This window comes from Cyclopterus lumpus, chromosome 3 (genome assembly GCF_009769545.1).
Source record: "Cyclopterus lumpus isolate fCycLum1 chromosome 3, fCycLum1.pri, whole genome shotgun sequence".
Lineage (NCBI taxonomy): Eukaryota > Metazoa > Chordata > Actinopteri > Perciformes > Cyclopteridae > Cyclopterus > Cyclopterus lumpus.
In genome coordinates this window covers 17,941,290-17,969,246 of record NC_046968.1, presented here as the reverse complement: position 1 = coordinate 17,969,246, position 27,957 = coordinate 17,941,290, and the positions used below count along the sequence as shown (strand labels likewise).

The 27,957-nt window shown below is 41.9% G+C and overlaps 2 protein-coding genes across 3 annotated transcripts; one reads left to right on the top strand and one right to left on the bottom strand.

Annotated features, from left to right (window-relative positions):
- Positions 1 to 195: 195 nt before the first annotated feature.
- On the top strand, positions 196 to 10,778 carry mis12 (MIS12 kinetochore complex component). 2 transcript variants are annotated; one of them, XM_034525520.1, is made up of 3 exons: positions 196 to 655; positions 1,348 to 1,519; positions 10,618 to 10,778. In XM_034525520.1, exons 1-3 carry the CDS (start codon positions 260 to 262, stop codon positions 10,758 to 10,760), a joined length of 711 nt encoding a protein of 236 aa, XP_034381411.1. In that variant the 5' UTR covers positions 196 to 259; the 3' UTR covers positions 10,761 to 10,778. The 2 variants fall into 2 exon arrangements, with proteins under 2 accessions (XP_034381411.1, XP_034381419.1); XM_034525528.1 differs by lacking the exon at positions 10,618 to 10,778 and having other exon boundaries at positions 1,348 to 1,957.
- Positions 10,779 to 20,836: 10,058 nt separating this feature from the next.
- On the bottom strand, positions 20,837 to 27,113 carry dld (deltaD). The gene is made up of 12 exons (XM_034563590.1): positions 27,024 to 27,113; positions 26,548 to 26,853; positions 25,761 to 25,821; positions 24,637 to 24,894; positions 23,330 to 23,390; positions 23,085 to 23,215; positions 22,808 to 22,977; positions 22,497 to 22,713; positions 22,212 to 22,385; positions 21,378 to 22,107; positions 20,959 to 21,214; positions 20,837 to 20,842 (listed from the first exon to the last, which is right to left on the bottom strand). The coding sequence occupies exons 1-12, from the start codon at positions 27,075 to 27,077 to the stop codon at positions 20,837 to 20,839; spliced, it is 2,424 nt and encodes an 807-aa protein (XP_034419481.1). The 5' UTR covers positions 27,078 to 27,113.
- Positions 27,114 to 27,957: the final 844 nt, after the last annotated feature.

The window sequence follows — 27,957 nt, the reverse complement described above, 5'->3', positions numbered from 1 at the left end:
AGCAGAAATTCACAAAGCCTTAGAAAATAGTTCTTTAATAAATATTTAATAAAATAAAAGGGGGGTATGCGGCCGAGACAAGCAGCATCTAGCTCTGGACCGTGCTCCTGTAAAGCGCGGTACCATTCCGTACCAGTAGATGGCGACAGAGCGCCACCTCGTTGTTTTACAACGTTCCAAGAAGAAGAGGAAGAAGAAGAGGAAGAAGAAGAAGAGTAAACGTCAGCGATTCAACAGCGCGCGGGAAACCCGGGAAAAGATGGAGACTGATGTCCGCGGAGAGGTCGATGAAGAGGCGGACAGGATGCCTCCGTCGACTTTAAAGTTGTACGAGACACAGTTTTTCGGCTTCACCCCGCATACATGTATGCTGCGGGTCTACAGCGCCTTCCAGGAAAGCCTGTGCGACATTTTACTCGTCGTTGAGCAGGTGTGCGTGAGGCAGCTGAGCAAAGGCGAGTCGGCCGAGGCGGAGGAGCTCCTCCGGTCCCGGGCCAGGGAGTGCAGCCGGAAGCTGCAGCAATTCCTGGAGGAGCGGTTCAAGCAGCTATCCGAGCGGATGGACGCGCTGCTGGCCGACCGCTGCCTCTCCGTGCCGCCGAATGTCCTCCTGCCGGAGGACCAGTTACACAAGAGCTACCCCCAACACATTCAGGTGGGTGGAGAAGTAGTTCAATACAGTTCGTCATATTGTTATTAAGCCTTTATAACGTGAACGTTACTCATAGCTAAATAGTGTACATTACTGTAAATAATTGGAACATAAAACGTTCACCTTTTATTCTATGCCGTTATATATACATGTATGTATGTATGTATATATGTATGTATGTATGTATGTATATATATATAAAACATATACTTTCTCTCTGTCACAAGCTTTATTATTAAATCATTATATATTATATATATATATGTGTATATTTGAGATCAGTGAGAAGGAATTATCAAAGAGTTTTTAAATTGATCAAAAAAACGTATTTAGAGTTTGACAAAATAATTTTAACTCACTTCACTTTCAGGGAGATGGCTCAGTTTGTCTCGCATGACCTAAGTATGACAGGTGTTTGTGTCTTTGTGCTGCTGATGTCTGAAAGCTAACCTTAGTATCTGTTGTTGGCATCAAAAGACGTTCCTCACTTGATTTAAATGTCAATGTGACACCTTTTTATGTATTCCTATTTGTGTCTGTTGCCCCAGTTCTTTTAGGGTTTGATCAGTATTGATGATTATATGTTTATTCTTACAGTGCATTTGTTATCAAATATAGTATTTATACTTATAATCTATGCATATGTTGTTGAAAACAGGGAATGTATCTAATGTCTGTGGTCCTGCTCCCCCAAGGAGGTGCTGAGGCGAGAGTCGTCCATTGCTGACCTCCAGAGAGCCTACGAAGCAGAAGTATGTGCCAGGCAAGCCCTGCTAGCTGAGTTGGAGGAGCAGAGAGAGGTGCAGAAACAGCTGGATGGGATTCTGACATGGGTCAAAGAGCTCCAGGCGGCCTGGGTGAAGGAAGGTAACGGCAGCTTCCATGACAGTTTCCGGCTAGTGATGGAGTCCGTTAAGAAGCTGCAGGATGCTGTCGGGGAGGTCTGCAACAAGGCGCCTCATTAAGCTGAACTTAAATCTGTTTAATTTTATAAACAGATGATGCATCATTAATGAATTAATGCTACAAACTATGTAAATATTGTAGAACATTATCAGCAACTTTTCCTCAAGGCCAAGGCTTCTGTTGAGACTTTTTGTGTACTTTGACAGTCAGTTTTGGCTGTTTGTAAAGAATACAACGTTCATTCCCTGTGAAAAGAAGACAAAGACAATTATTCCAAAATGTGCTTTTTGAGCATCCATCATAATTTAATTAGTAACTACACAACAGCAACGTCAGCTAATAGTATTGGTAGTTTACCTTTTTTAAATGTACTGTAAATAATAAAGCCAATAAATCTAACTCTGTCCCTTTTTTAACTGATTTTTAATACTCAGATGGTTTCCTTCATCTACAGTCCCACCTCAATCCCTCTAAATGTTCTAAAAAACCCTACTCTTATAACTTGATTCATACCTTGGAGGTGTTCATATTTGTTTCTTTGGATTTCACTGGATAGGGTTTGATTGAGTTGTTGATGACATTGTTCTCACTGTCTTGAGATCTACAGATTTTAGATCCAGTGATACCCAGCAGAGGGCGCTCTCTGCATGTTAATGTAACTCACCCAATCTAATCCAGTTGATAAACTGGCAACTGAACATGCTTAAAGGGCCTCTAAGAATCAAGGTTTTGTAATTAAAAGATCAAAGTGGGAGACACTGGTGGAACCTACAAGTAAATTTACAATTCTGTTTTATCCAGCCTTTACATGACAGTTTACCGAGTCAAATTCCTTCTATGGGCAACGTACTTGTCCAATAAATGATTCTGTTTTCTGATTTGACTATTTTTTTCCAAATAAAATGAACTAGTTCACATCACTCACTAGACTGTACATTGTGCAAACAAAATTACTGTGAAATTAGGAGTAAGACTATTAGTTTACATTGCATAATTAGGCAAATAAATGGACAGCAAACTATTTTTAGAGTTGTGATTTTGAATATATATTGTTAGAATTGGGTTTGTCAGAAGTTTACATTTTCTAACAGTATAGTTGATTCTCATTCCTATTTCCTTAAAATAAGTAATTATCATTGCTTTTAAATAATAAATCTAAATTACATATCTGGAGAAAGAAAGCCATCAACAGATACATCTGATTGATAGTGTTTCCACATTGTAATATCTGCATGCCATAATCATTTAATGTAACAAAGCAGGATTAATTTCTTTAACTTTTTTCACTTAAAAAACATCAGGTTTTCACAGCCACATGGATTAGACCGTTGGGGGCGCTAGTGTTTATTTATTTGTCTTGTGCAGTATGATGAAGCACACAGTTCATCACAGCAGTTTAACATGTGTTTAATATCTACTTGCAAACCGTATCTCCAGACAGAACAATGATTTGTGAGAGACATGTATTTGTTCGTGGACTTATTCTCGCTGTCATCTGGGAAAATATTGCGTCGATGTGGATACATGAAAACTACTTGGTAATAAACCAGATTCTGATTGGTATCCATTAACCTTGTGATATGGAATAATCTTTTGAGGACAACATATCCATAACTTGATGGAGAAGGAATTTTGCTGTAATTGTTATTGCTGATGTCAGATTTACTACCCCAAACAACAACATGTGCAACTGAACGTAAACAACAATAGGTGCAGTGTAAACTAAACATTTGTCTTAACATTCCGTGTGTGTGTGCCCCCTCCCTCCCACCTGCTTGTTGTGATTAACGTGATAAATGATCGGTCCAGATGGGGAGGTGTGAGAACAACCTATTATTTTATTGGTTTGTGTATGCCAGTAAAGCAGTATTTCTTGGGAATAGTGATGTTACGGAATGTGACTGCTTGATTGGAGTTTTATTTTGTTTGTATTGCTATAAAAACTCCAAAAGACAACCGAGGCAGATTCAAGAATCAAACATAACTTGTCAAACCATTTGTTGTGTTCAGTTTAAAGAGTGTGTGTTCTCTGTGCTGTTTGAAATGAGCCAAAAGCACAAAACACTCTATTCAGTGAGTGTTGTAGGGACAATGAAGCAGTTATGCCAATATTATTTATAAATCCAATCCAGAAACACCGCTCAGTGGTTTCTATGATCGAGATGTTTTTACATGGACAGCTTCCAAATGGTCTGTGCTGAGCTTATCCTGTGTTATGTCAGTGTAAGAAGTATTGGGAGGACTTCTTGGCGTGTGATAAGACACGTGTAGATAATCCAATCTGCACTCAACTCTATCGCCAGATTGAGAACAATTAGAATAAATAAAATAGAAGCAAACGTGATGTAATGATGACGTTTTTTTCATACTTCAGTTTTGTATGATAAACTACCACCTATATATGGTATTACATATAAATAGATGAGTTTTATCCCAAATAAAGTAGTAGATTGACGCTGAATCTTTATTTACTTTACAACAACCATTCACATGCATCCAGTGGAGCTACTGTTTGATTTCCTCTGACTCAAACAGTTTACTGTTGATTTATTTATATGAGACCATTGTAGATTTCTTTTAAATTGATATGATGAGGACACAAAGGAAGACAATACACCATATGGTCTCTATTGATAGACATCGTTGCAGAGTAACAACAGGAGATTGTAACCATGGATTATGTTTTTAGGAGTCACAACATGCACTCCCACTCACGTCTCGTCATGTTCTGCTCAGAACTTACTATGTTGTATGTATATTAACAATGTGTGTGTGTGTGTGAACTTGTCAGCTGTTTTTTATGTTCGCGTACAATGAATCCTAACCTCTGCCTTCCTTATGTGCATGTCATACTTTCTAAAGCCTATAAAAGATGTCGTCAAAGAATATGAGGACACAGCTGTATGCAGCTGGCTGCATACCTTCGTGCGTATGTCTTCATCCTGCTGGCAGAAAGAATAAAGTAATCTGAGGGGAAGTGTCTAATAAGCAAGAGAGAGCCAAACAAGTGTCAGTGAGTGTGTTGGAGAAGTGAAAGTGTTTGTATTTGAAGGGCGACGCAGCAGAGACAGAAGGTTTAGTGTCTTCATTTTACAGCAGAGTCCCAAACGTTCACACTGCTGTCCTGAACAGCTTTGGCTCTGAGAGTTCATGTGGTCTCTGTTTACATTTGAAAACCACATGCGTCCACACTTTTGAGGTTGTTTTGATAAAGTTTTCCTTGATTTTGTTGATTCAACTATTTCTTTTTGTTTCTGTTCATAATTATCTGAATGTATAATGTGCTCATAGTCATCCTGACAAATAAACAATACCTGCTGCATGATGTAATGCCATTTAAAAGAAGTGAACACAGGTGACCAGAAGTTAAGGTCCACTGTTTCTTGAGCTTTTAAGTACATTTCACAGTGTTTCGCTCCATTGTCACCACATGATCTATGGAACTAAGGTCAACCTTTATGGTTTCTTTTTCTATTTTAGTTTACCTTTTTTTAATTTTTATGTATCTTACTTTTAATGTTATTCTATGAGGCACTGCTGTTAATATTACTTCTTGTATTATATATACATATATATATACATATATATATATATGTATATATATATACATATATATGTATATATATATGTGTATATATATATGTATGTATATGTGTATATATATATGTATGTATATGTATATATATATGTATATATATATACATATATATGTATATATATATGTGTATATGTATATATATATATATGTATATATGTATATATATATATATATATGTATATATATATATATATGTATGTATATGTATGTATATGTATATATATATGTATATATATGTATGTATATGTATATATATATATATGTATGTATATATATATGGAACCACTTGTAAACACATTGCTCTACAGTGCAACTCGTGGTCAAAAACACCACGCGTTACCGTTAAAATGAAAATAATTCACTTTGTGGGCTGAAAGATCAAAACGGAGAGATGTTTATTAGATTTGACCTGCATAGTGTCAACATAGTGTGAGCTGCTGTGTGTGTTTGTGCACGTGTTGACATTTGAGTGGTGTGAAGTTGTTCATATTTGTTAATCAAGTGTTTACATCAATGTATGAGTGTGTACATTGTGTCTCAGAGTGTGTATGTGTTTGTGTGTACCAGCTGGAATTTGTGACCAATCTGTATGGTGTGTGAAAGTGTGAATCTATATGTGTGTGTGTGTGTGTGTGTGAGTGAAGACAGCATATGGACAGTGCCCTCCCTTCCTGTTAGGAGGGGAACAACGTGGCTCTCTGTGAACCACAGCTTGACCTCTGACCTCTGAGGATCACACACACACAAAGAGAGCGACACACACACACACACATAAACCCAGATACCTACACATTCACAGATATGCATCCACACTCAGCCGGCCAGCTGTCATGCACCGACTGACTGTCCCACACAGAGACAGAGAGGAGGTGAGAGTGACAGTCAGACGGGCAGACAGAAATGTTTTCTCAGGCTGTGAGAGTGAGTCTGGACTTCTTTAAACCCACGTGTCACCCAGCAGGGAAACCAACACCCAGCAGCAGACCCTCTTTTCCTATTTCAAACATTTCCTCCAACTGTAGATCCGTGTGATGTCATGAATGAGGAGGAAAAAACCCTCCTCTCCTTAAACAGCTCTGAGCGATCACATGTCCTGGCTGCCATTTAGTGAAGAAAACAGTAACTAACAGACGCCAAGCGTCTTCCTTTTCTATCACTGAAATCTTAAAGTGGCCTCCCTCGCGCTTTTATTTTGCTAATGTGTGTGTCAACCTGATAAAGTGACAACAATGTTATGTTGTCATTTTTCTGGTGCAGCAGAATAAGAGTCACATTTTTCTTTAGCCTCACATCTAGCTTAGCGGTTAAGCCTCAGAAGAGCTGAAACATCTACTAAAATGTACTTTTTCTTTTCTGTTTTGGTCTTTTATTGAAGTTCAGGGCCCTATTTCTCGTACGTGGCTCAACTAAGTCGATCAAATGTCCTAATAGCCAGCTTAAATTAACACGATGACTGACATCAGGCTATCCCGGTTTCTCAAAGGCTGATCCGTGCTCAAACCATCCCGTTAATTCATTCATGAGCTGGAGAGGGGGCGTGGCTTATCTCCATGGAAACCGTTATAACTTCCGCCATCCACCATGGAAGAAATAACCACTATTTCTGCTTTATACTTGTTGTGTAAATCCCACAAACGTCGGAACATCAAAGGCCCTCGTGTTTGGGTTCATAACATTAATATCATATATATATATATATTTTTACATAACATCACCCCTAGGCTCACACAGCTCGGTGACTTTCACAGACTACGTCCAAGTTAGATAACTGGATGAAAATCCTCTTTATTCGCATCCATTCGTCTGTGCATTGACTTTCATGGAATCTACTCGCAACGCTTTTGGTGTGAACGCAGCATAAGTGTTGGGAAAATGTATCGGCCTCATTCTTTAAATGTGCCTGCTGGCAGTTGGCTTAATGGCATGCATCATCCTATGAGATCTAAAATAACTATCTCAACTCTTTCAGAACAAGTAGATAATATACATTATATGTGTATATTCATGTATGTGGAGATGACCATATAGAACCTTTATTGCATTTACTCGGACATGGCCAGGGAACGTAATGAACACATCCATGAGTTTCACCAAAACCACGGCATACAGCAGCTTTTCCGATGTTCTGCATCGCTGTAGAACAATGTGTTCTAAACACTGTAGAACAATGTGCCACAAGGCTCTGCATACAGTCTGAGACCGGCTGCGGCGTTTCGTGTTCAATGTACGGCTCGAGAAGGTCTTTAATTAATGATTCCTTGTGGGCAGAATCGATAGCTCTCAGGGGGAGTGGCTAGCTTATCCAGCTAGACTGAATGAGTCTCCGCTGGAGCAGGTTCACATTTTTGGATGTGTTGCTATGGTGATTTTGCCAAACTTGCTACGAGGAACCAAAAACCCTGACTTGTGTAATCTCATCCGGAAAATGATCCCGCTAACTACGTTAGCCAGGTACGAGAAATAGGGCCCAGGTGTTTCTGATCTTTTTGTATGGCCACTTTATTGTGGTGTTTTTTTCTAATGTCCCTCAGATATCCTGTCATTGTGATCATTGTTCTGATGTCTTTTTCTGATAAAAAGAATAATATATTATTTGCAGTTTCTTTAAGTTCTACTATTTGCCATTGTGAATGGTGTTTCGTGGTGTAATTATCAGCCTGTTTATTCAAAATAAGCCACAGTTACCCTAGCTTGAAATATAAAATGCGATGCTGCTTCTGTGATCAGCATAGGTTGAATTCACATATTTTCAGACATGCAAAGCAAGATCTTTGCATGTTTGAAAATCACAGACACAATCAAGCTAAGCCAGCAGCATTGTGCAATGTCAGCCAAGCAGATTTCTGCTATTTTGTTGGCATTCTTTGTTGTTTACAGAACAAACATGAAAGAAGAAAACTATGACGGCAAGTCCAGATCCTCAAAAACTGGTCAAACGCCTGTGATCACATGATTGTCAACCTCAGCATTGCAAAACACCCTTTTCTTTAGACCATCATTTGAAAAGAAAGAAATATCAGTTTTTAGTGGTTACACATTTGTAACATTTCAGATTTAGCCACATTAGTGTGTAACGGACCTCTCTTTTGATTGGCTGAGTGCTTTGTGCAACCTGCCTCTCAAAGTGACAACAGCGACTCTGCTTTCAGACACTGTGGTATCTAGGTGGCTGTGCCTTGCTCAACAGTAGCAGGTGGTTGGTGTTCAGGGAATGTAAGACTGTTGAGGAATCTGAACCTAAAACCTTGAAGTTACAATTAGAGGTCGATATCATAACAAAGGTTTGGAGCGGTAATCACGTGCGCACACATATTTCCAGCAAAAGTGGCCCTCAAATGATCCGATATGGCGCATAGTCGTGCTAGGCTTGCTTTCACAGCTAGCCAGATTATAACGACCATGCTTGCTAGCTAAACGGCGACAGCATGCTTTTGGCAGAACAGCAGTTATTTTCAGTATCATTAATGAGGCCATACTATAACCAGCAACCTCATCATTTATGAATGAAGCTATCTTGAAGTTAACTTTCATTCAAATATATGTAAGGTACACATGGACTTTCTGTGTGCAGCCCCTATCAAATCGATGATGTGTGTCACCATGTGATTGATGGAGGCGGTGCAGCCATTGGAGCCCAGTTCCACCAATAAGAAGTTTGTAAAACATCCTTATCGCTGCAGGTTATTCCGTCGACCTCTAGTTACCATCGAGCTAACCACCGCTGCTCCACTTCATACAGTAGCCTTTAAGCAGTTAAAGAAGAAAGGCAGGACAAGTAGAGCCGAGCAGGAGAAGAGAAGAAAAGAGATGATGAGGTGAGAGGAGAAGGAAAAAGAGGTGAAGAGGAGCAGAGCAGCAGCTGGCAGGTGTCAGGAGTCACAAAAGACCATCTGTCCATCGAGTGCCATCTCCGCATGCACGCACTCACGCACGCACGCACGCACGCACACTTTAAACTTTCTCCCTCAAAACAACATGCCTCGACAGAGCTGACTTTTTGTGTACTATTCATCTGAGTACAAAAGTTCATTTTCAGTGTATTCGTCTCCACCGAGCGATTAGCGGACTGGGTTAGTGTTAGTTGGCTGTTTACAGTAAAAGTTCCAGTTATAATCTTTAGCTTTTACTCTCTACCTCGTCTGAGTCAGACTTTCCTTGTCTTTAGAGACGGAGTGACAGTTGGGAACAAGTCCAGAGAAGTCATGTTGGTGACAAAACAGAGGCAATGTGTCAAAGATGGACTGCGTGTGTGTGTGTGTGTGTGTGTGTGTGTGTGTGTGTGTGTGTGTGTGTTGCTCTGAACTCTGCAAACTTCCTCAGCCACTTACCAAGACAGGCATGCATCCAGGAACACACACACACCGCTGACCTTTCACCTCAAACAATCTCTATCGTCTTTAGGGAGTTTTTAAGAGTGTGACACATGTTATAACCTCCATACATGCAGCAACTTCTGTCTCAAGACTGAGTTCCCTGTGGAGTGTGAGAACGAGGAGGTGACCTATACTTCAGAGTGTCGTGTAACTCACTACACTACACTACATGGCCAGAAGTATGTAGACACCTGAACAGACTGTTGCACATTTCATTCATGAACCATGAGCATTAATCTGCTGCTTTTACACTTTCTCCAGAAGATTTTGGAAACAAGTCTGCAGAGATTTGCTCACGTTCAGACACGAGAGAATTAGTGAGGTCTAACACTGATGTAGGACGATAAGGTCTGGCTCACAGTCGGTGGACAGGTGTTTGATGGGGTTGAAGTCAAGTTTTTCTGCACCAAACGAAAGGACCGTTTTATTTTAGTCCTAAATATTTTCAATCTGTCATTCAGATTGAAAATATTATATATGTTCTATATATTTTTTATTTTATTTATTAGATTTTTAGATATTTCTGTCATTCCTCCATATTGCTTTTCTTAAGTCCCCCCCCCCCCCATTTTGTTCCCCCTTAGAGGTTTATTTTTGGGGAGGGCTTCATCTGCTGTACAGATTTGAATGCCCTTTGAGGCTAATTTGTGAAATGTTGTTATATAAAATTGACTTGACAACAAAGGTATTTCCCAAAAGTGTAGCAGAATATTATTGAAGTGCTACTACAGCGTTTCCTTCCCTATTCAAGGTATAGTCGAAAAAGATGTGTTTTTAGTTTGCGACGGAAGGTGTAGAGACTTTCTGCTGTCCTGATGTCAATGGGGAGCTCGTTCCACCATTGAGGAGCCAGCACAGCAAACAGTTGTGACTTTGTTGAGTGTTTAGCTCACGGAGCTACAAGCCAATCTTACACTTGTGCTTGACCTCTGCTTCGCAGGTTGTGATGTTTATGTTGTGCATTATGTCCAATACCCCAGCAGTCATCAGGACAGTGTCATTTTAGTTTAGTATTTTCTTTAAAAGGTTTCTTTATCCTATTCTAAGTCTCTATTTCGTTTTTCTCCCCTCCCCCTCCCCCTCCACAGCAACCCTCTCTCCTTCCTTCCCAATCCAGCAGACAGAGGGCGGATGCTGGCAAACACTTCCTCTCTCAACGAAGTTACTTCCTGTCTCTCGGAATCCATTTCCTGTTCACAGCTACTACAACATCACTAAGAGCATTCCTTAGGAGTCTCTTTCTCGTACACTCACACACGCACACACACACACACACACACACACACACACACACACACACACACACACACACACACACACACACACACACACACACACACACACACACACACACACATAATTAAAGTAGCCCTAAGCAGAATTCAGAGAAGATCTGTGATTAAGGGGTTGCCTCCACATGGCTCTCAACATAATGACGGCCGCGAGCAGCTAACTGTGTTAACAGCACAAACAGTGCAAACGTGAATAGTGCTGACATAGCTAACCTCGGGGAACCGGACGGTGAATGCTGTTGGTCGGGACGATGTTATCAGCTACAATTGCTGTATGGGCACAGCAGCGTCTAATAGCTAGCCAGTGGGGCACACAAACAGGGACTTAACATGCACATGTGGCCGGCCCGGACATGTAAACAAAGCAACAAGAAGCTAGGTTACAACACACACAGAGGGAGAGCGACTTCACTCTCTGTTCAGGTAGACATGACTCCAATATATCTTTACAGCTGTTTGGTGCTCAATGAATTCCCTGAATATCGTAAAGGGAACGTTTAATGTCATAGCCTGATGCTGCACAAGTAAGTGAGAGGCATCAGAAAGACTGAGAAGGAAATGAATGAGGATGGAGAAAGAAAGATTGAAAAATAAAAAAGGCTCCTGGCAGGACACAGGCACTGTTTCCTGCGGTGTTAACACACACACACACACACACACACACACACACACACACACACACACACACACACACACACACACACACGCTAATCAGTGGCAGTATTATCTTGCCTTACAAGGGGAAGTGTTTATATTTGTCTAGTAGGTTGGACCGCCACACAGGGCTGGCAGCAACACACACACACACACACACACACACACACACACACACACACACACACACACACACACACACACACACACAAATACACACACACACACGCACACACACACACACACAGGCACACACACACACAGGAGTACTACATTTATATTTTGGTTTCCACACAGTTAATTCCACAGCTGCTCTTTAATTGAATTAGCCTTAAAGGTACAAAAAGTTAAACAAATATTTGAATCTATAGCTCAGCTGAAACACAGGGACGGACAGGAAACTGTCTCTATATAAATTGTCAAAGTTAAACAAAATTGCAGCTCATGTTGCTTGTCACCCCCTGTTGTCTTTTCGTTAAAGATCCCTTCCAGACATGTGCAGTAGAGATTTGAAGTTTCCATGTCACACTTGTGTAAGTTGAATAATGGGCCGTGATTGGCTTACAAACTAGCTGAGATGTCATACATCAGATTTCAGGCAGCTCAGAGATAGTTTACCCCTTCAGCTGATGACTTTGAAAACAACCTTTGAGTATCAAAATCTGCACGTAACATTATTCTGCACAGTGAAAGTTATACACACAAAGTGTGCAGTAACAATAAGCAAAACACATTACATTTCAAAATTGCACATAAAAAAACCCATTTAATTCAAGTCTTTTTGAAGAACATTTTGGAACAGACTGTACAAGCCACAACTTGTAGAGGACATTTATTAAAGGCTGTAAATATGTTCTAAGAGAGCATGGCCATGATCACATCCAGGATAGAGTTGACTGTAATCAGTGTTTACATGCTCCAAGTCATAATATCAGGGTGTCTGTGTGTGAGGAAACAAGCCCAACAGCAGGGTCTGTTTGGATTTTTAAGTTGTGCGACTGCTGGTGTGTTTGTTCATTGTTGGTCCAGTCTCCTCTCTCCCATCTGCTGCTACTCATTAGCATGGAAACAGGACCGGGAGCGTTTTCACACATACACACACTGGCCATTAATCAACAAGTCAGACCAGGGTCCATTCCCACACATACACACCACACAGATGAAAACAAAGACCATACACACAGAGACACAGAGCCTAATCACAGAAACAACCCACAGCACACTTTAGTAGGTCTCGACCACACCTCTCGTCTCAAAGGATCAGACCTGGCAATCTAAATGTTTGTCTATCAAATTTGGCAACCTAGTGATGTCTCAATTGCTTTTTACTTTAAGTGATGACTGTTCCCTGGTGGCACCGTCAGTGAACACAGAGACATTTGTTCTCATCAGCTGTTCTCTTTTTTTGTCTTCATGGGATGAATTGGGATTTTTTATTGTGTGAATTTGTTGTTTAATCTGTCTAGCCATCATGAATGGCCACATTGAAGAGAAGAGTGTATGCCTATTGAACTGACTATACCTTGTGTAAATGAGCGTGAAGAGGTAAACCAGCAAGCCTTGTTGTGGACAATGAATAAAAGACATTGCATAATGTAGATTTACTGCATTGAAGAAAGTTATAACAGCAAGAATAGTCAAATAAATGTGGCAGGTAAAAAGCAGAGAGCACAAAAGAAACAGAGAGAAACTGTGGCACAAAATAAGTCATTTAAAATGGGTCAAATCAGAAGTAATACAAGCTGTAAAGTGATATGGTTATGAGATAATGCCATTTAAAAGCCTCACGTCTCACTTCTTAAGTTATCTTGACATTTGTTTCATTTGTCTTTTCGTCAATCTTTTACAGATTGTAAAGCCCTCTGAGGCAAATTTGTAATTTGTGATATTGGGCTATACAAAATAAACTGAATTGAATTGAATTGAATTAAGTTTCAATCCGAGCCCTTGTATTGTGCATGAGCTCAAGATGGGTGATCTGAGGCAGGAAGGGACAGAGCTGCTGCAGCCTGAGCAAGAACAAATAAAAGCATTCATTACATACAAAAAAGCTTGATTTTAAATATTGACACAAGACTGCACGAGTTTCCTTTTTTGTTGTGTGAACAGTGATTCATTTTCACTCTTAACACCTTTACTGTATAATATCAAACATCAATGCCAACACCTTACTGTCCAACCAGCTCCCATATAGTAAGCTCACTATAGAAAGACAGGTCACTTTTACAATGTGAGCCAGAGACGGCAATAACAACTCAAATAAGTGATATTACTAATGGTACATTTGAAAAACGAATGACACAATCAAGACTGCATGTCAGTTCAGTTTCCTCTGGTTTCTCAGCAGACTGATTTAAAGTTTAGCTTTCTAGTGCCATCCCAACTAAACACTGTTAATAACATAGATACATATTTATTTTAGCTGCCACCTTTATGTTAGATGTAACTTTTGGTACCTGAGATGTAGAACCAAGAAAGTCTCCCTGTTTACCAAAGAACATGTCAGAAGTTCAAGAAGAGCTACTAATAGTTTACCAGCTCAGAAAAAAAGAGTTTTTACTTGATCTGATTATATTCACAAAATGTACTTTATGTGTCAAAGTTGAGAGCAAAAAAGTTATGTTAATGATACTGAATATTTCAGTCTGAAAATGCATGGAATTGTGTTTAAAATCATGCGCAAGACATTTACAGGTTTCATTTGATGGTTCGTTCATAGACAAAAACATGCAGCCTTGAGTTTGAATGTTTTACTACTTGTTAGCATCATAAAGCTTCAATCAAGTTGGAAGAAACAGAATACCAACAGATGAAAGACACATTAGATTAAAACCAAGCTAAAGTGTCTGGCTGAGGTGTCGGGCCTCCATGAGTCAGCTCTTTCTCCAAGAAATGGTTTCTCAGTTTTGATGACACACACACACATCACTTTAAAATCTCCCTTAGGCGTTCAGCTAGTTTGGTTTATCAGGGAAGCATCCTCATCATTCATTGTTTTGTTTCTCCACTCATTTTATTCAGACGTTGCCTTTAATTGGTCAACTCTCTGTATGTGATATTGTCATTCAGTGTGGTTATCGTGTTGTTCTCATGTCAACAAGGGGCATTTAAATGGGAAGTGACGCGCTTTAGAGGGTTAAGGATTGTGATCCTTGTAGTTGTCTGGTGAAATATCCCACACCGCCACAGCAACCGAGAGGCACGACTGCAGCAGAGCAGCGCAAAGGTAACGCAGGTAAAGCTGTTGTGTCTTCTTACCTGTTTCTGCAGAGGTGAACACAAATTAAACTCATCAGAGAGAGAGAGAGAGAGAGAGAGAGAGAGAGAGAGAGAGAGAGACATCTGCTGTCTCTCTCTCTCTGCTCCTGTGTGTCCACTGTGGCAACATCTGCTTCCTCCGCTGTTCTTTCCCATCATGCAGTGGGCGTGTCCTTTGTGTTGCCCCCCAGCTTCTTTGTTCTAGCCAATCATTGTCCTCGCCAAGCTGTTCCCACGATGCACCAGTAATGACCAGAAGGCGCTGATGGGAGCTGGTGGCTCTGAAGGAATTACTCCGTCTTTACAACCACTTTAACCTCCAGCGAGAAATGTCAACAAATAAAATAATAACTGTGCTAAAGAAAATGAAAAAAGTCCTAACGTCTACTCAAGTTGAGGAATGTGTTCAGTTTTAAGTTATCCCTTTTCCAATTACAAACCCCCCAAACTATGATTTCAATAAAGAATATATGTACATTAACTTTAGAAAAGGAAAATAAATTTAATAGAGTCATGCTGTGCAGATATTAACAGAGTCAGAGGAGAGAGACAATCAGGGATAGAGGAAGAAGGAAGAAGAAGAAGGGGGAGAAGCAGTATGTGAAAGAGAGAGATGGAGCTCTGGGAAAAGATCAGAGCCTGATCCCTGGGGAGCTGCGACAGATGAAGTAGCTGAATAAGCTGTCTGTCATTGTGTGACTCGGGCTGCTGTGGTCGATTCGTTTGTTCATACTCAACAATGGAGGAAGGCTGAGAGAGAAATCTTTGTTTTCCCACAAGCTTTGGCACCAAAAAAGTGATGCTCAGTTTGTGTGGGGACAATTTGAAAAGCTAATAAGAGATGTAAAATCAATGAGTCAATGTTATGATGCTGTTTCAGACATGAAGAGAAGAAAAAGGTTAAACATGTACTTTGTGTTTTAACAACTCTATTAACTTGTAGGAAAGACTGTTTCCGTTGTGTATTTTGTGGTCAGGTAGCATATTCAAATTAGAATCTCAAACATTAGTAATTAAAGCAATTACAACACGCTCAGCCAGAAACAGAAAGGCAAAGTTTGTGTCTCGAGGGAAAAAGAAGAATCACAGATTCCCTGTGTGAACACCATGAATACTGTTACATTATGTTATATAGACAGGTCTGTATCCAGAAAATGTCTTCATACATCAAGTCTCATACATGTACAAATAACTGCATCTTTAGTGGTTATTAATGGGGTCTTTTTATTCCACATTTAATCAACTATTACTCCATGACACTTTTGAGGTTTACTGAGTTTGTCTTGTCAAACATTATTTCCTACATGGTTGTTCAGGTCTTTACTATAGATACACACATAGATTAGGGATTATTTTTCAGGAAGGACTACTCCATAATAAACAAAAACTGAATCTGTTGCTGAATAAGGTGTGTTCTCTCTTGATGTTTGATGCAAATCCCCTTTCAGTGTAAACTGCTGCTAACTGCTGCTTGATAAATCTCTTATGAGCTCACCTTTCTCTCACATCCTCAGCAACATGAGAAGATGGCGGTAACATTCATCAGCAAGACAGCTGTTGTGATGTTAGCTAGCTCAGTTCAACCTACACACCAATATGTGTGTGTGTGTCCCTCTTATGTGTGAAACATGTAATTCAAGGCTTCTTGACCCTCACCATGTTGGGGCACTGCATAGTTAGTTGCACTATTCCCCACACTACTGCCCTGTATATAGATGTCTGTTTATGTAAATGTTTAGTAAATGGTAAATTACTTGCATTTATATTGCATCCTTCTAGTCTTCAGCACACTCAAAGCACCGAGACGACATGTCAACATTGAGCCATTCGCGCACACATCCATATGCTGATGGCCATACAAGGTTCCACCTGCTCATCAAGATTTAAACTAATGCTCACACAGACACCAATTTGGGTTTCGGTATCTTGGCAAAGGACACTTCTACATGCGGACTGGAGGGGATCAAACTGCCTATCTATGATGCTGCTGATGCTCTGTACTGAACCTCAACAAATATACAAATATATATCATATACTGAATATATATGTATGCCTTCATGAGAGGCTGACAAGAAACGAGTGGGGTCCAACGATGGGGAACAACATGCAACAAAGGATGTTGTGGTCCATGACCGGCACCATAACCCCCAATAACAAGAGGGCGCCCCAGTTTCTTCACCTTTAACATTCTGCACAGTACTGGTGTGTACATGTGTGTGTTTGTACGTGTGTGTGTTTGTGTTTGTGTTTGTGTGTGTGTGTATAACAGGTGACCATTGTGTGGACGAAAGAAGGGTCAGTGGCAAAGTGTCGTCTCTCTTCTTCCCCATTTGTCGCCCTTTTCCCAGCAATCTCCCTCCCTCTCTCTCTCTCTCTCTCTCTCTCTCTCTCACACACACACTGACACACACAGACACAAACCAACGATCATTAACCTGTATGCTTACACACTGACACACACACACACACACACACACACACACACACACACACACACACACACACACATATACATTTAAACAGATCTGCGAGAGGAGAGGAGCGTATGAATGGCCAGATTAATCAGATTATAGCAGAGACACACTTAAACAGCCTGTTTTCTGGATTAGCTACGGTCCTGCCTACTCCCTGTCAGAATAAAAAGTGTGTGTGCGGAGAGAAAGAGGGTGGAGAGTAAAAGAGACAATATATTATCCAACACACATATTTACGTATTTTCAGATCTGTGTATCACATTTTCCGTTGCTTTTGTTGTTGGTGCCAACATTAAACATCATCCATGTTTTCTTTACTAAATAAAGTATATTCTAAATCCTGCACGACAAATTATGGTACAATTCATACATTTTAAAAACTAACAAGCCTGTGGAAACTGACTGAACTGAGCACCACGTGGAAATGAAAAACACGTCTTTGTGAATATGTGACTGATTTAATAACACTCATGCTATATATATTTTACTCTGAAGAAGTTTTGATTCCCCCCTCAGAAGTTCAAAGAGTGCTGCGCTTTATGTGCAGCGGGCGCATATGGCAGCCAGTGACCAGGGCTTTGTCTGACTATTGACACCAGAGCGATGCAAAGAGGGAGGATGTGAGTGTGTGCGACTGTTCGGGGCCGGAGGACAGCCTAACAACAACAAAGGACCAGCTTTAAGCCTGTCTCCTGTGATTTTCCAACTCAGCGAAAAGCTATTGTAGCAGTGAAAAAAAGTTAAGTTAAAAAGCTTAGCATGGTATGTGCTAACAACTGCCTGCCGCTTGTGTAATACAAGCAAATACTTTTTGAGCAGTCACAGTCGCAGTCTTTGGTAGGGCTACAACAACTGGACAGGCCACTGCTCCAACATGTCAGTCTGTAACTAGACTTTCATATAATGTGATTCTGTATCATTATATAAAGGAATGAATGATCTTAACTTGACATCCTTTCCAATACATTTACTTTTGTCAGCAAGGCCATAAACTGTGTTTATGTGTTTATATATATATGTGTGTGTGTGTGTGTGTGTGTGTGTGTGTGTGTGTGTGTGTGTGTGTGTATGTGTGTGTGTTTGTGAGTGAGTGAGTGAGTGTTCTAATGTCGACACTTAATTAACTTTTGCTTCTGTAATTTTAGCACATTTCTTGATCATCTATCATCCAATTTCACCTTCTTGTGTGTGTGTGTTTACATGAGACTGCAAACCAGATGAGATTCTTTGATGACTACTGCTACACTCCCAGTGGTCGCACACACACACACACACACACACGCACACGCACACGCACACGCACAAACACACACAGAGTAGTCAGTCAGGGGCAACCGTGACTAAATCCAGACTGGTGGTTTCTCTCTACAGTTATAAATATCCCTCTGCTTAAAACAAGATCACACACACAAGCACTGATGCTTATGTACAGAGAACAAAAACATTAATTCACAAGCAAATCAACACACAGACTAATACAAACATACATATGTAGCCATGCACATATAAGTGCACACGTACACACACACACACACACACACACACACCTTGCACTCACACGCACAAACACTTACACACAAAGAGATGGCTCTGCCCTCAGAGGAGGCTAAGCGGTCTATGATTACGGGGTGTGTCTTTGTCTCATTTAGTGGTTCCACAAGGAGACAGTCTTCTGCTGCGTCAGACAAACACACACACACACGCACATATGCACACGCGCGTACATACATGCAAATACCAATACACTATCACTTAGAGACAACCAAACCATTAGCTTAAATATGTTACATTTTAAATTGCCCTATAAGGAACTACACATATGAGACTTCATATGAGACTAATATATAGTTTAGTCTTTTTTTCATGACAAAAAGCTCCTAAATACAGCTAATAACATATTACTGTAATGGAAAGCCCCTGTCATAATCATTCTATTTGGTTTCCTTGTAAATGTAATCTTCACTATGAAAAAGCAACCACATATTTACATCAGTAGAAAATCACTCAACACCAATCGTGCTATATTTCATTCCTCTTTTATTTTGGAAAAATATTGCGCTGATTTCCAGTAATAAAAATGACAGGCTCTGTACATACGACTTTTCTCTTAAATACAACACAGTCACAGGGGTCTCAAGTGCCTAACACATACATGCATACATACATTCTTACATACATACATTATCTGCCAAATAAAAACAATCCAACTTAAATTATAACATGTTTAACAAAAAAAATTCACAACAAAGTGGAACACAATAATTACATTATTAAATTAAAAGAATACATCTTTAGATATCAAATACAAGCAAATTATCTTAACCAACGACAGGCAGAGTGATGGCGTCCTTTAATTGGCTAATAGTGGAAGACTGGGAGTGACGGGAGTGGGAGTGGGCAGTGCATACATTTGACACCACATGCAGGTATCATCTCCTCTACTGCACACACACACACAGACACAAACACACACACGCACACCTCCATAGTGCAATGAGGTCTTGGCAGTTAAGACTAGTCCTTGATAGCTCGGCTTGCTTGGAAACACAACGGCATCATTGGAGGAGATTTAGTGAGCAACTTCTTTTAGGTACTTTTGTCAATAAATTGCGGCAAAAGAAAAAAATGATGTAATTGTATAATCACACTTCCTTTATGTTTTGTCTGATTTGTTTCATCGTTCGTTCTCTTGTTCTGATTGTTGTGTTCCTAAGTTGCCCTGTCCAAAACATTGCCCTGTGTATCACAACCTTCAGGGGTCAGAGAGCCAGTATGGCCCAACAGGATCCATGTTGGATCGATCTGCAGTCACTACTGGAGTCTTCAGTTCTCTATTTTCTGCTGAGAACCAGCTCAGCCAACACTGTCTCTGTCAGTGCTGCAAAGCTAAAGATGTACAGCTGCTGCAGAAACTGTTTTTACTTTTGTTTTGTCAGGCAAATTGAGATTTAAATTAATTTCTTAACAATACATAGACATGCAGCAGCAACAGCTGCAGTACTAGCAAAGTACAGGTACTGCTAGTATTACTTCATCCTTTACTCTGCAGCACTGCACAGAACATGAACTGTCCAATATCCACAACAGCTTTTACACTGCATCGTAAAACCACAGCACATAACAGTACTACAACAGTACTTCAAACACTTCTCAGTACTCCAAAAGGTACTACACTGTTCATTCAACCAGTACTCCATGGTACTACAATATCATCGGTCAACATCCAAGTCAATACTCCATAGTTCATCCTGGGACAAGCAGTAATTCTTCCACTGCTGCATGAGTACTTGCTCAGCACTGTTTCTGTACAAAGTTTGTACGAGTGCGAGCATTGTCTTCTGTTGCTTCATCCAAAGCACTGAGTCAGCATTAGACATCCATCGCAGCTCAACAATGTCAAGTATTCGCCCGTAGTACTACTGTAGTACTAAGTCCTTGCCAAGTCGTTACTGACTCCATGTTGGCTCAGTAGCACCTTAGCTCAAAGTCCTCAGGTAAATCCCAGGGAACAGCAGCAAACAGCAGGAGTAAAACCTCCTGGAGACAAGCTGAGCTCTACTGCTCAGGGCTGGTGTGTGTGGACCGCCATCAACCACAGGAAACGGGTCTGATCTGGTCTGGACTGGTATCATACCTGGAATACAGAGAGAAGAAAGGTCTGTTTTTAGTGTGTTTTTACATGTGTGCTGAGGCAAATTACAATTAATCTGTATATTTGCTGGGCAGATGATTCTATTTTTGTGTACTCACCTCCGTAGCAATGATACATTCATCTTTTTGGTCCGACATGACGTAGACAGACTGGTATTTGGTGCCGTTGGCACAGTGGTGCCTGCTGTCACTGGAGCTGTGATATTCAACTTCACTGGTTGACTGGTATTTTACGTCGCTGGTTGACTGGTATTTAAGATCACTTGCTGCGTGATAGTTCAACTCGCTGGACGACTGATATTTTGCTTCGCTGCAGCTTGGTGACTCGTCTACTTGTTTCATTTCTGATGCGTCACTGTGGGACGAAGAAAAACACAAACAAATTAAAAAACGGCGTCGTTCACACAACACATGCTATCCTTGCATCGAGGCCAACATTTTTATCCATGCAGTTTAATGCAGGCACAATACCAAATTTCCAAGCAGTATACCCATCTAAGTGTATATTCTGTATGTACCTGATTTGTCTCTTCCTGTATCTTTCCTCCGAGTCGGACTCATCAAACATTTCACATTTAACCTCTGGCTCATCACGCTCCTCTTCTTTACACAGCGACAGCTCCTCAGGCCGGAGCTCATGAACCAGGTTGTACTCCACAGTGGGGTAGCGGGTCTTAAAGCCGTTCTTCTCTGACCCGGTAAGCCCACTGATTCCACTCAGACCCCCCAGTGACCCATCGAGGTCTGAATGGTAATCCACCTTCTTGTTGGTGTTTTTAATTGACGCTGTCATCATAGTACCCAGTTCCTTGTCACTGCGGAGACAATTGTTTGTGGTCGTCAGGTTGTTCATGGTCTCGTGGCTGTCGCTGTGGACACTGTCGCCGTGGTGACTGTGCCTCTCCTGCAGTTTGACCCGAATGTAGACCACCAGCACTGAGCAGCCGATCAGAATCACAAGAACGAGGAAGACTCCGGCACACACAGCGGTCCAGGGGAATCCACGCTCGTCATCCTCCTCGTCTTCAATATTTTCATTTTCTAGAGAAGAATATCGCCGATCCGGGCCATCCACCACCGGCTGACCCCTGGGAACCTCTGGTAAGAGGAACTGGCAGTTGTGACCCCCATAGCCGGGCACACAGGCGCACACGTAGCGACCGCCACGCTCATGGCAGGTGGCTCCATTGTGGCAGGGGTTGTGATGGCAGCGGGAGATGGGGGAGCTGCAGTTTTCACCTGTATATCCTAAAGAAGAAGCAGAGTTTAAGAGTCTCGAACAAAGATATGATGGAGCTTCATAAAAAACAAATAATGTCAACATTATCAAGACTATTAGTGTGCTCTCATACCTGGGGGACAGTTACAAGTGTAGCCATTCACTTCCTCCTGACACGTCCCACCGTTTTGACAAGGGAAGGACAGACAGTATCCAGAGATGCTGCTGCTGTCCTCGCAGTTTGGACCTGAAAATCCATCAGGACACTGACAAAGGTAGGAGTTCACCAGATCCACACATTCTGCACCTGCAGCGGGGAGAGGGATTGAAACAAAGAGCTAGGATTAGTCCCGAGATTCTTTAATTCTGGGTTTAATGTTTGATTTGTAGGTGACATAGAACAAAGAGGACAACATACCGTTCAAACAGGGGTTAGAGGAGCAGTGATCGATTTTCTTCTCGCAATTGAAGCCAGCGTATCCCATCGGGCACTGACAGAAGTAGCCTCCTTCAGGGTTGTCAGCACAACGCCCGCCATTGAAGCAAGGCCCATCTGCACAGGTATTGGCGCTTAACTCACAGTTGTTGCCATAGAAACCAGGTGGGCAGGTGCACTTATAGCCGTTATCGTTGTCCTTTAATGGAAATAATGGAAAGAGTGGTTACACACAAGCTTGATTCAGTGAATATACTTGTTTTTTGTCATGACATCTCTTGATTGATACTCACAGTGCAGCTGCCTCCGTTGCGACAGGGGTTTCCAGAACATTCGTTGACCTCGATCTCACAACCGGAACCCGTGTATCCAGGCAGACAGGTACAAGTGTAGCTACCCTGGCCAGTGTTGGTACAGGTGGCTCCATTAAGACAGGGCTTATGGTGTGTACAGTAGTTCAGATCTGGAAACATCAACAAGGAGCAACATTCATAAATAATACAGCCAAAAAAAGAAGAAAAGAGAGCAGATTGAGTGCAAACAAAGTAGTAAATCTCTTAGTGAACTCACCCTGGTTGCAGAAGAGCCCACCCCATCCCTCCTGGCAGTTACATTGCCAGGGCTGTTGGCAGGTGCCATGGAGGCAGCCTGGGTAACGGATGCAGTCATCACAGTAACGGCCACTGAAGCCCACTCTACACCTGGAAACACAAACATTATTAAATATGGTTAATAACAATAGATCTATCTATTCATGATCCATCTAATCAACTCCCAGATATTACAAATAGATTTTCATTGTCAGCGTGACTTACTTGCACTCTCCAGGTTTATCACAAAAGCCATGTTCTTCATCACAACCAGGAAGACAGATTGCTGTAGGGAGAAAACAGATAGTGACAGGTTAATCATGGGAAATCCAGTGTTGGAAACATGTGTTTGCCCTCCATCAGTCTCCCATTCACAGAGGGCCTTTTGAAACAGCTGCCTGCCTGTCTGGCTGGCGCCTCAACCTTCTTATCTGTTTGTCTGTCTTTCAGCCTGTCTGTTGGCCTGTGTCTCAACAATTAGTTCACCTGCTCACCTATCTGTCTGTTTGTCATAGAGGCCTCATAAACCCAGTGGCTCATGTTTGGTTGTTAAAGACACACTGGACCAAACTTAGCTGCTAAAGTGGGAAAGGATAATACATTGAAGGTCATCAGGTCATTCCTGACCATCCTGAAATGTGATGGTCTCTTCAATGAAAATGTAAACCTTTTAGCTTCAACAGTCTACATGCAACTTTGGTCACCAAATGGGGGAACCAGCCAACAAGTCCTCTCCTTTAACATGGTTTCTCTCCAATACAAAAGCATCCCACACAAAGCCTCCTTTCTCCCCTTGACTGTGGGTCAGAAGTCCCTTTTCTCACCCTTGGCCCCTCTCCTCTTCTCCCCCCTTTCTACCCTCTTACTTCTGATCCTCCTCCCTTCGTCTTCAATCGACCTATCCCCTCTTTTCTCCTCCTCTCCTCTTCCTCCACTCCTCTTCCAAATTCATCCTTTCCCTCCTCCACTCCTCCCATCTCTCCTCACTCCCCTCCTCCTCCCTCCAGGGCCAGCTGGTCTGTGTGGAGCTAACCACCAGACAGCTGCTCCATTGTCTCCTCTCACCGAGCAGCTGCCCCCTCCACAACAATACACAACCCTGCTCGGCCAATCACCAGCCTGAGCAGCAACAATACAGGACCCCCACTTGGCCAATCGGGGAGGAGGTTCGGGGTGAGGAGGCCCGAGTGGTCTAATGGAAGGCACGCGGCGTGTGAATTACTGAGGAGCCACTGCGGCTCATTAGAATTGAGGCCTCTGGTGCTATGGGATAACTAACTGACGCCTGTTGCACACAGGCCCTGCATTACGAGGTGAAAAAAGTCCCTCAACAATAAAGATTGGCAAGTGATTAACTTTGAAAATTGCTTTTCAGAAATCCAGAAAGTCTTTCCCTCATAAGTGTTCATGTATAGCTCCTTAGTTATGAGAGTTAAATAATGCAATCTTCAGCGCTCTGAGCCAATACTAATGAAAAGCATTTGCTATTATTCCTTGTGTATTGGGGCAGATTAATAAGCAAACACACTTACATTCAGTGCAGTATTGTCCCTTCCAGCCAGAGTTGCATATGATCTCCCCGCGCTCGCCGCAGGTGAAGTGCCCAAAAGCATCGTCTCTGGGCCGGCAGAAGACAGAGCAGCCGTCGCCGTAGTAGTGCTCATCACACAGGAAGCGGTAGGAGTAACGCAGCTCAGTTCTGCCGGCTGTCTGCATATCCTTGTACCACTCGTCTCCCACGGTGAGGTGGCGCTGAGTGGTGATCCTGCTGATCAGACGCTCCGGGTTGTCTGCAAAAGTCAACAATGCAGCTTGTTATTGGTCATATGCTAATACTGTTAGTGTTATGATTGAGTGCTAATCACATGATGTTCTGCAGGTGCCCAAGGGAGGTGACACCTTGTCATTGTCAAATGATGATACTTATAGATAGATATCTGTATTCTTTTTATAATGAAGATTTCTTTGTTTGGCCTTTTATAGAAAGACAGTCACATATCTTAGTATTTTTTTTATTTGGGCCGGGGGTTTAATGCCAGAATGATAATACTTTTGTTATGGTTCCAAGACAGTAAAGTGGTGGATGCTGCTGCCTGAATAAAGTTAAAATAAAAACATTTTAAAATGTGAATTGTGCCTTCTCATTTAGAAATAAAGTGTAGATTACAGATATCCTGTAGATAGATTTTTCACTATCTTCACGATCACAGACACACACTCCCATGTTAAGGTCAGTTAGTTATCATTAGTGAGAAGAGCATGACATTAAGATCACATTAAGTGAATATCTGTAGTGGAAAATCTCAACTGGCACCTGCAAAAACTGTGGGTGGCTTTTATCGTATGATGTTAAATAAACCTCCAGCTGTAAAAAAAATAAACAAATGTCTTTAAATCAAGTTATTTATTATCAAAAAAGTTTATATGCCCTTATGTAGGTTACTGAAATATATGTATGACAGAAGAGTATATAATTTGCTCTTGATAAGACTGTCAGCAAATTGCTCTATAACACTCATTTAACTTTGTGATGCCCTGTTTAGCACTAATGACTGAGCGCTAAATGAAAAACATGCAACTGTGAAAAAAACAGGCCACCATTAGCCTTCTGGCCTGTCTTTGAGTTACACTGCTGCCTTTTCTGGCTGTCACCCACCTGTTGCCAGGTCGTCCAGGGAGTCAGTGTGCAGAGCTTCAATGATCAGTGAAAACGTCCCCTGAGGAGAGACAGAGAGAGAGTCAACAGCTGCTCGGCCTGGAGGTCTCCCTCCCTCCGCAGAGCAGCAGAGGGCCATTAGGAGGCCTCCCAATAAACTTCAGAGTCTAATTCCCGTGTTGATTAGGGTCCTAATAGGGGCTACTACCTGCTCATTTTTTCACACCCTGCCACTATCACACTCTGACACAGCCGTAAAACCAAACGAGGCGGAATTTCACGCTGCGCTGCCAATGATGTGCCAACTCAGAGGATGTTAAATTTCCCACCACGCCTGGTCGGAGGAGAGGAGCGTTTGGTGACACCCCCTCCTCTTCTCACAGACACACACACTCGCCCTCCTCCCCTCCCCGTGTTATCCTACCAAAGAGCACAGAAATACTACAATAGCCCCTCTCACACAGCGCTGACAAAGACCCTCACAAGTGTTGAGTTTGTGAGCATCTGTTGCGTTTTGCACTCTTCAAAGCTAATATGTCCCAATGGAGTAAGACTGTAATAACTTTACAGTCTAACAGTTACCATTACTACTTAAACATGACAGCAATCATAATCAAAGACCACATGACACAAATAATATACACCAAAAAAAAACACATTTTAAATGCCGTTTAAAAAAATATAATTTTTCAATAATCTTGCAGGAAAGGTCATTGTCGTGGTATCATTGGGGCAGAAATACCTTATTGTAAATAATGTTTCTCATAAGATGTTTATAAACACTTACCGGCCATGTGAAGCCGAAGAGGAAGCGGATTGGATTGGTGAAGCTGTCTGCGTTGGTCTCCGGCACCTGGAAGGAGTTGGAGCCGAGGACGGGAGTCACAGCCCCGCCATAGGTGCAGGGAGGCTCGGGGGAGACGTTAGTCTGGTAATGCTTCAGACAAACCCGAAAGAAAGTCTTGCACTCACACTGCTGGTTGTGGCCCTGCGGATGAGCAGAGCCCCCGGGGCAGCAGTTTGAGTTCCCCGGTATCCCTTTCTTGTTGAGGAACTCCTGCAGCTTCAGCTCAAACACACCGGAGCACAAAACCTAAAACACACAATCAGCCCAGTGTGTTTGAAACAGGTAACTTCATGATGTTTAAAAAGTTAAATCCAAAGTATTTTAAAACTTTTTTTTACAGCCATAAAAGTATGCAAACACACACGACGTGCGTTTTAATAGCCTTTAATATCATCATGCACTCTTATTGAACCTACCTGGCAGGTGAGTAGGGAGAGAGTGACAACCAGGAGCAGAAACAGGCGCCCCATTGTGTTGACAGCCCTTCAACAAGCAGTGAAAGCTCCACAGGTCCGTGTAGCCCGACTCAAACAATCATGGAAGAAGTTTTTTTTTAAAGTCTCTCCGTTATGTCACAGTCAAGGTGAACTCTTGACGCGCAGGAGTGAAGATGAGGTGAAACTTTTCCGTTGGTGCGTCTGTCTTATGCCCCTCTATTTTTCCATGCGAGGCACGAGTTTTTGACAGAGAGGAAAAAAAGTTTTACAGTGAAAAGTAATCCTCAGCAGAAGGATCCCCCTGGAGAAGCGTGAATGAAATCCCCGATGGAAATACAAGATAGTTAATTCCAGTCAATCGTTGGAAGTGAAGAGGCTGATCTTGACGGCCGTGTTTATTTCCCCACTTGATAGATAATGATATGCTGATGCTAAGTCTTCGTCTCTGTGCCTCTCTCGGAATAGCAGTGCGTATGTCTGATGAGTCTCCTGCCCTGCACAGGGTTTTATACCGAGCCAGCAGGCGAAGGGTAATAAGATGCAAATGAGCCCCTCTGCTCCTCTTCTTCCCCTCCCTCCACCACCACCACAAGTCCGCCCCGGGGCCATCACAAAGAAAGAGGGGGGTGGGGGGTGCACCACACAACTTTTCTAAACCCGCCCCCCCCCCCCCCTCCCACCCCCACCCCCTCCCCTCTTTCTCTCAAAGGGACAGACCAAATGGCTAGTGAGCTGTTAAATGTGCAACAACCCCTTGCTTCCCCTGATGCCTCCCTCCTCCACAACGAAACACACAGGAATCATTTACATTCCGACAAATTCTTTAACCTCTGCACGAAATCCTCCACATCTCAGCATTAAGTGATTTATACACGCAGCAGCAGCGCAGTCTGACGGTGGCTGCTCGTAGCCT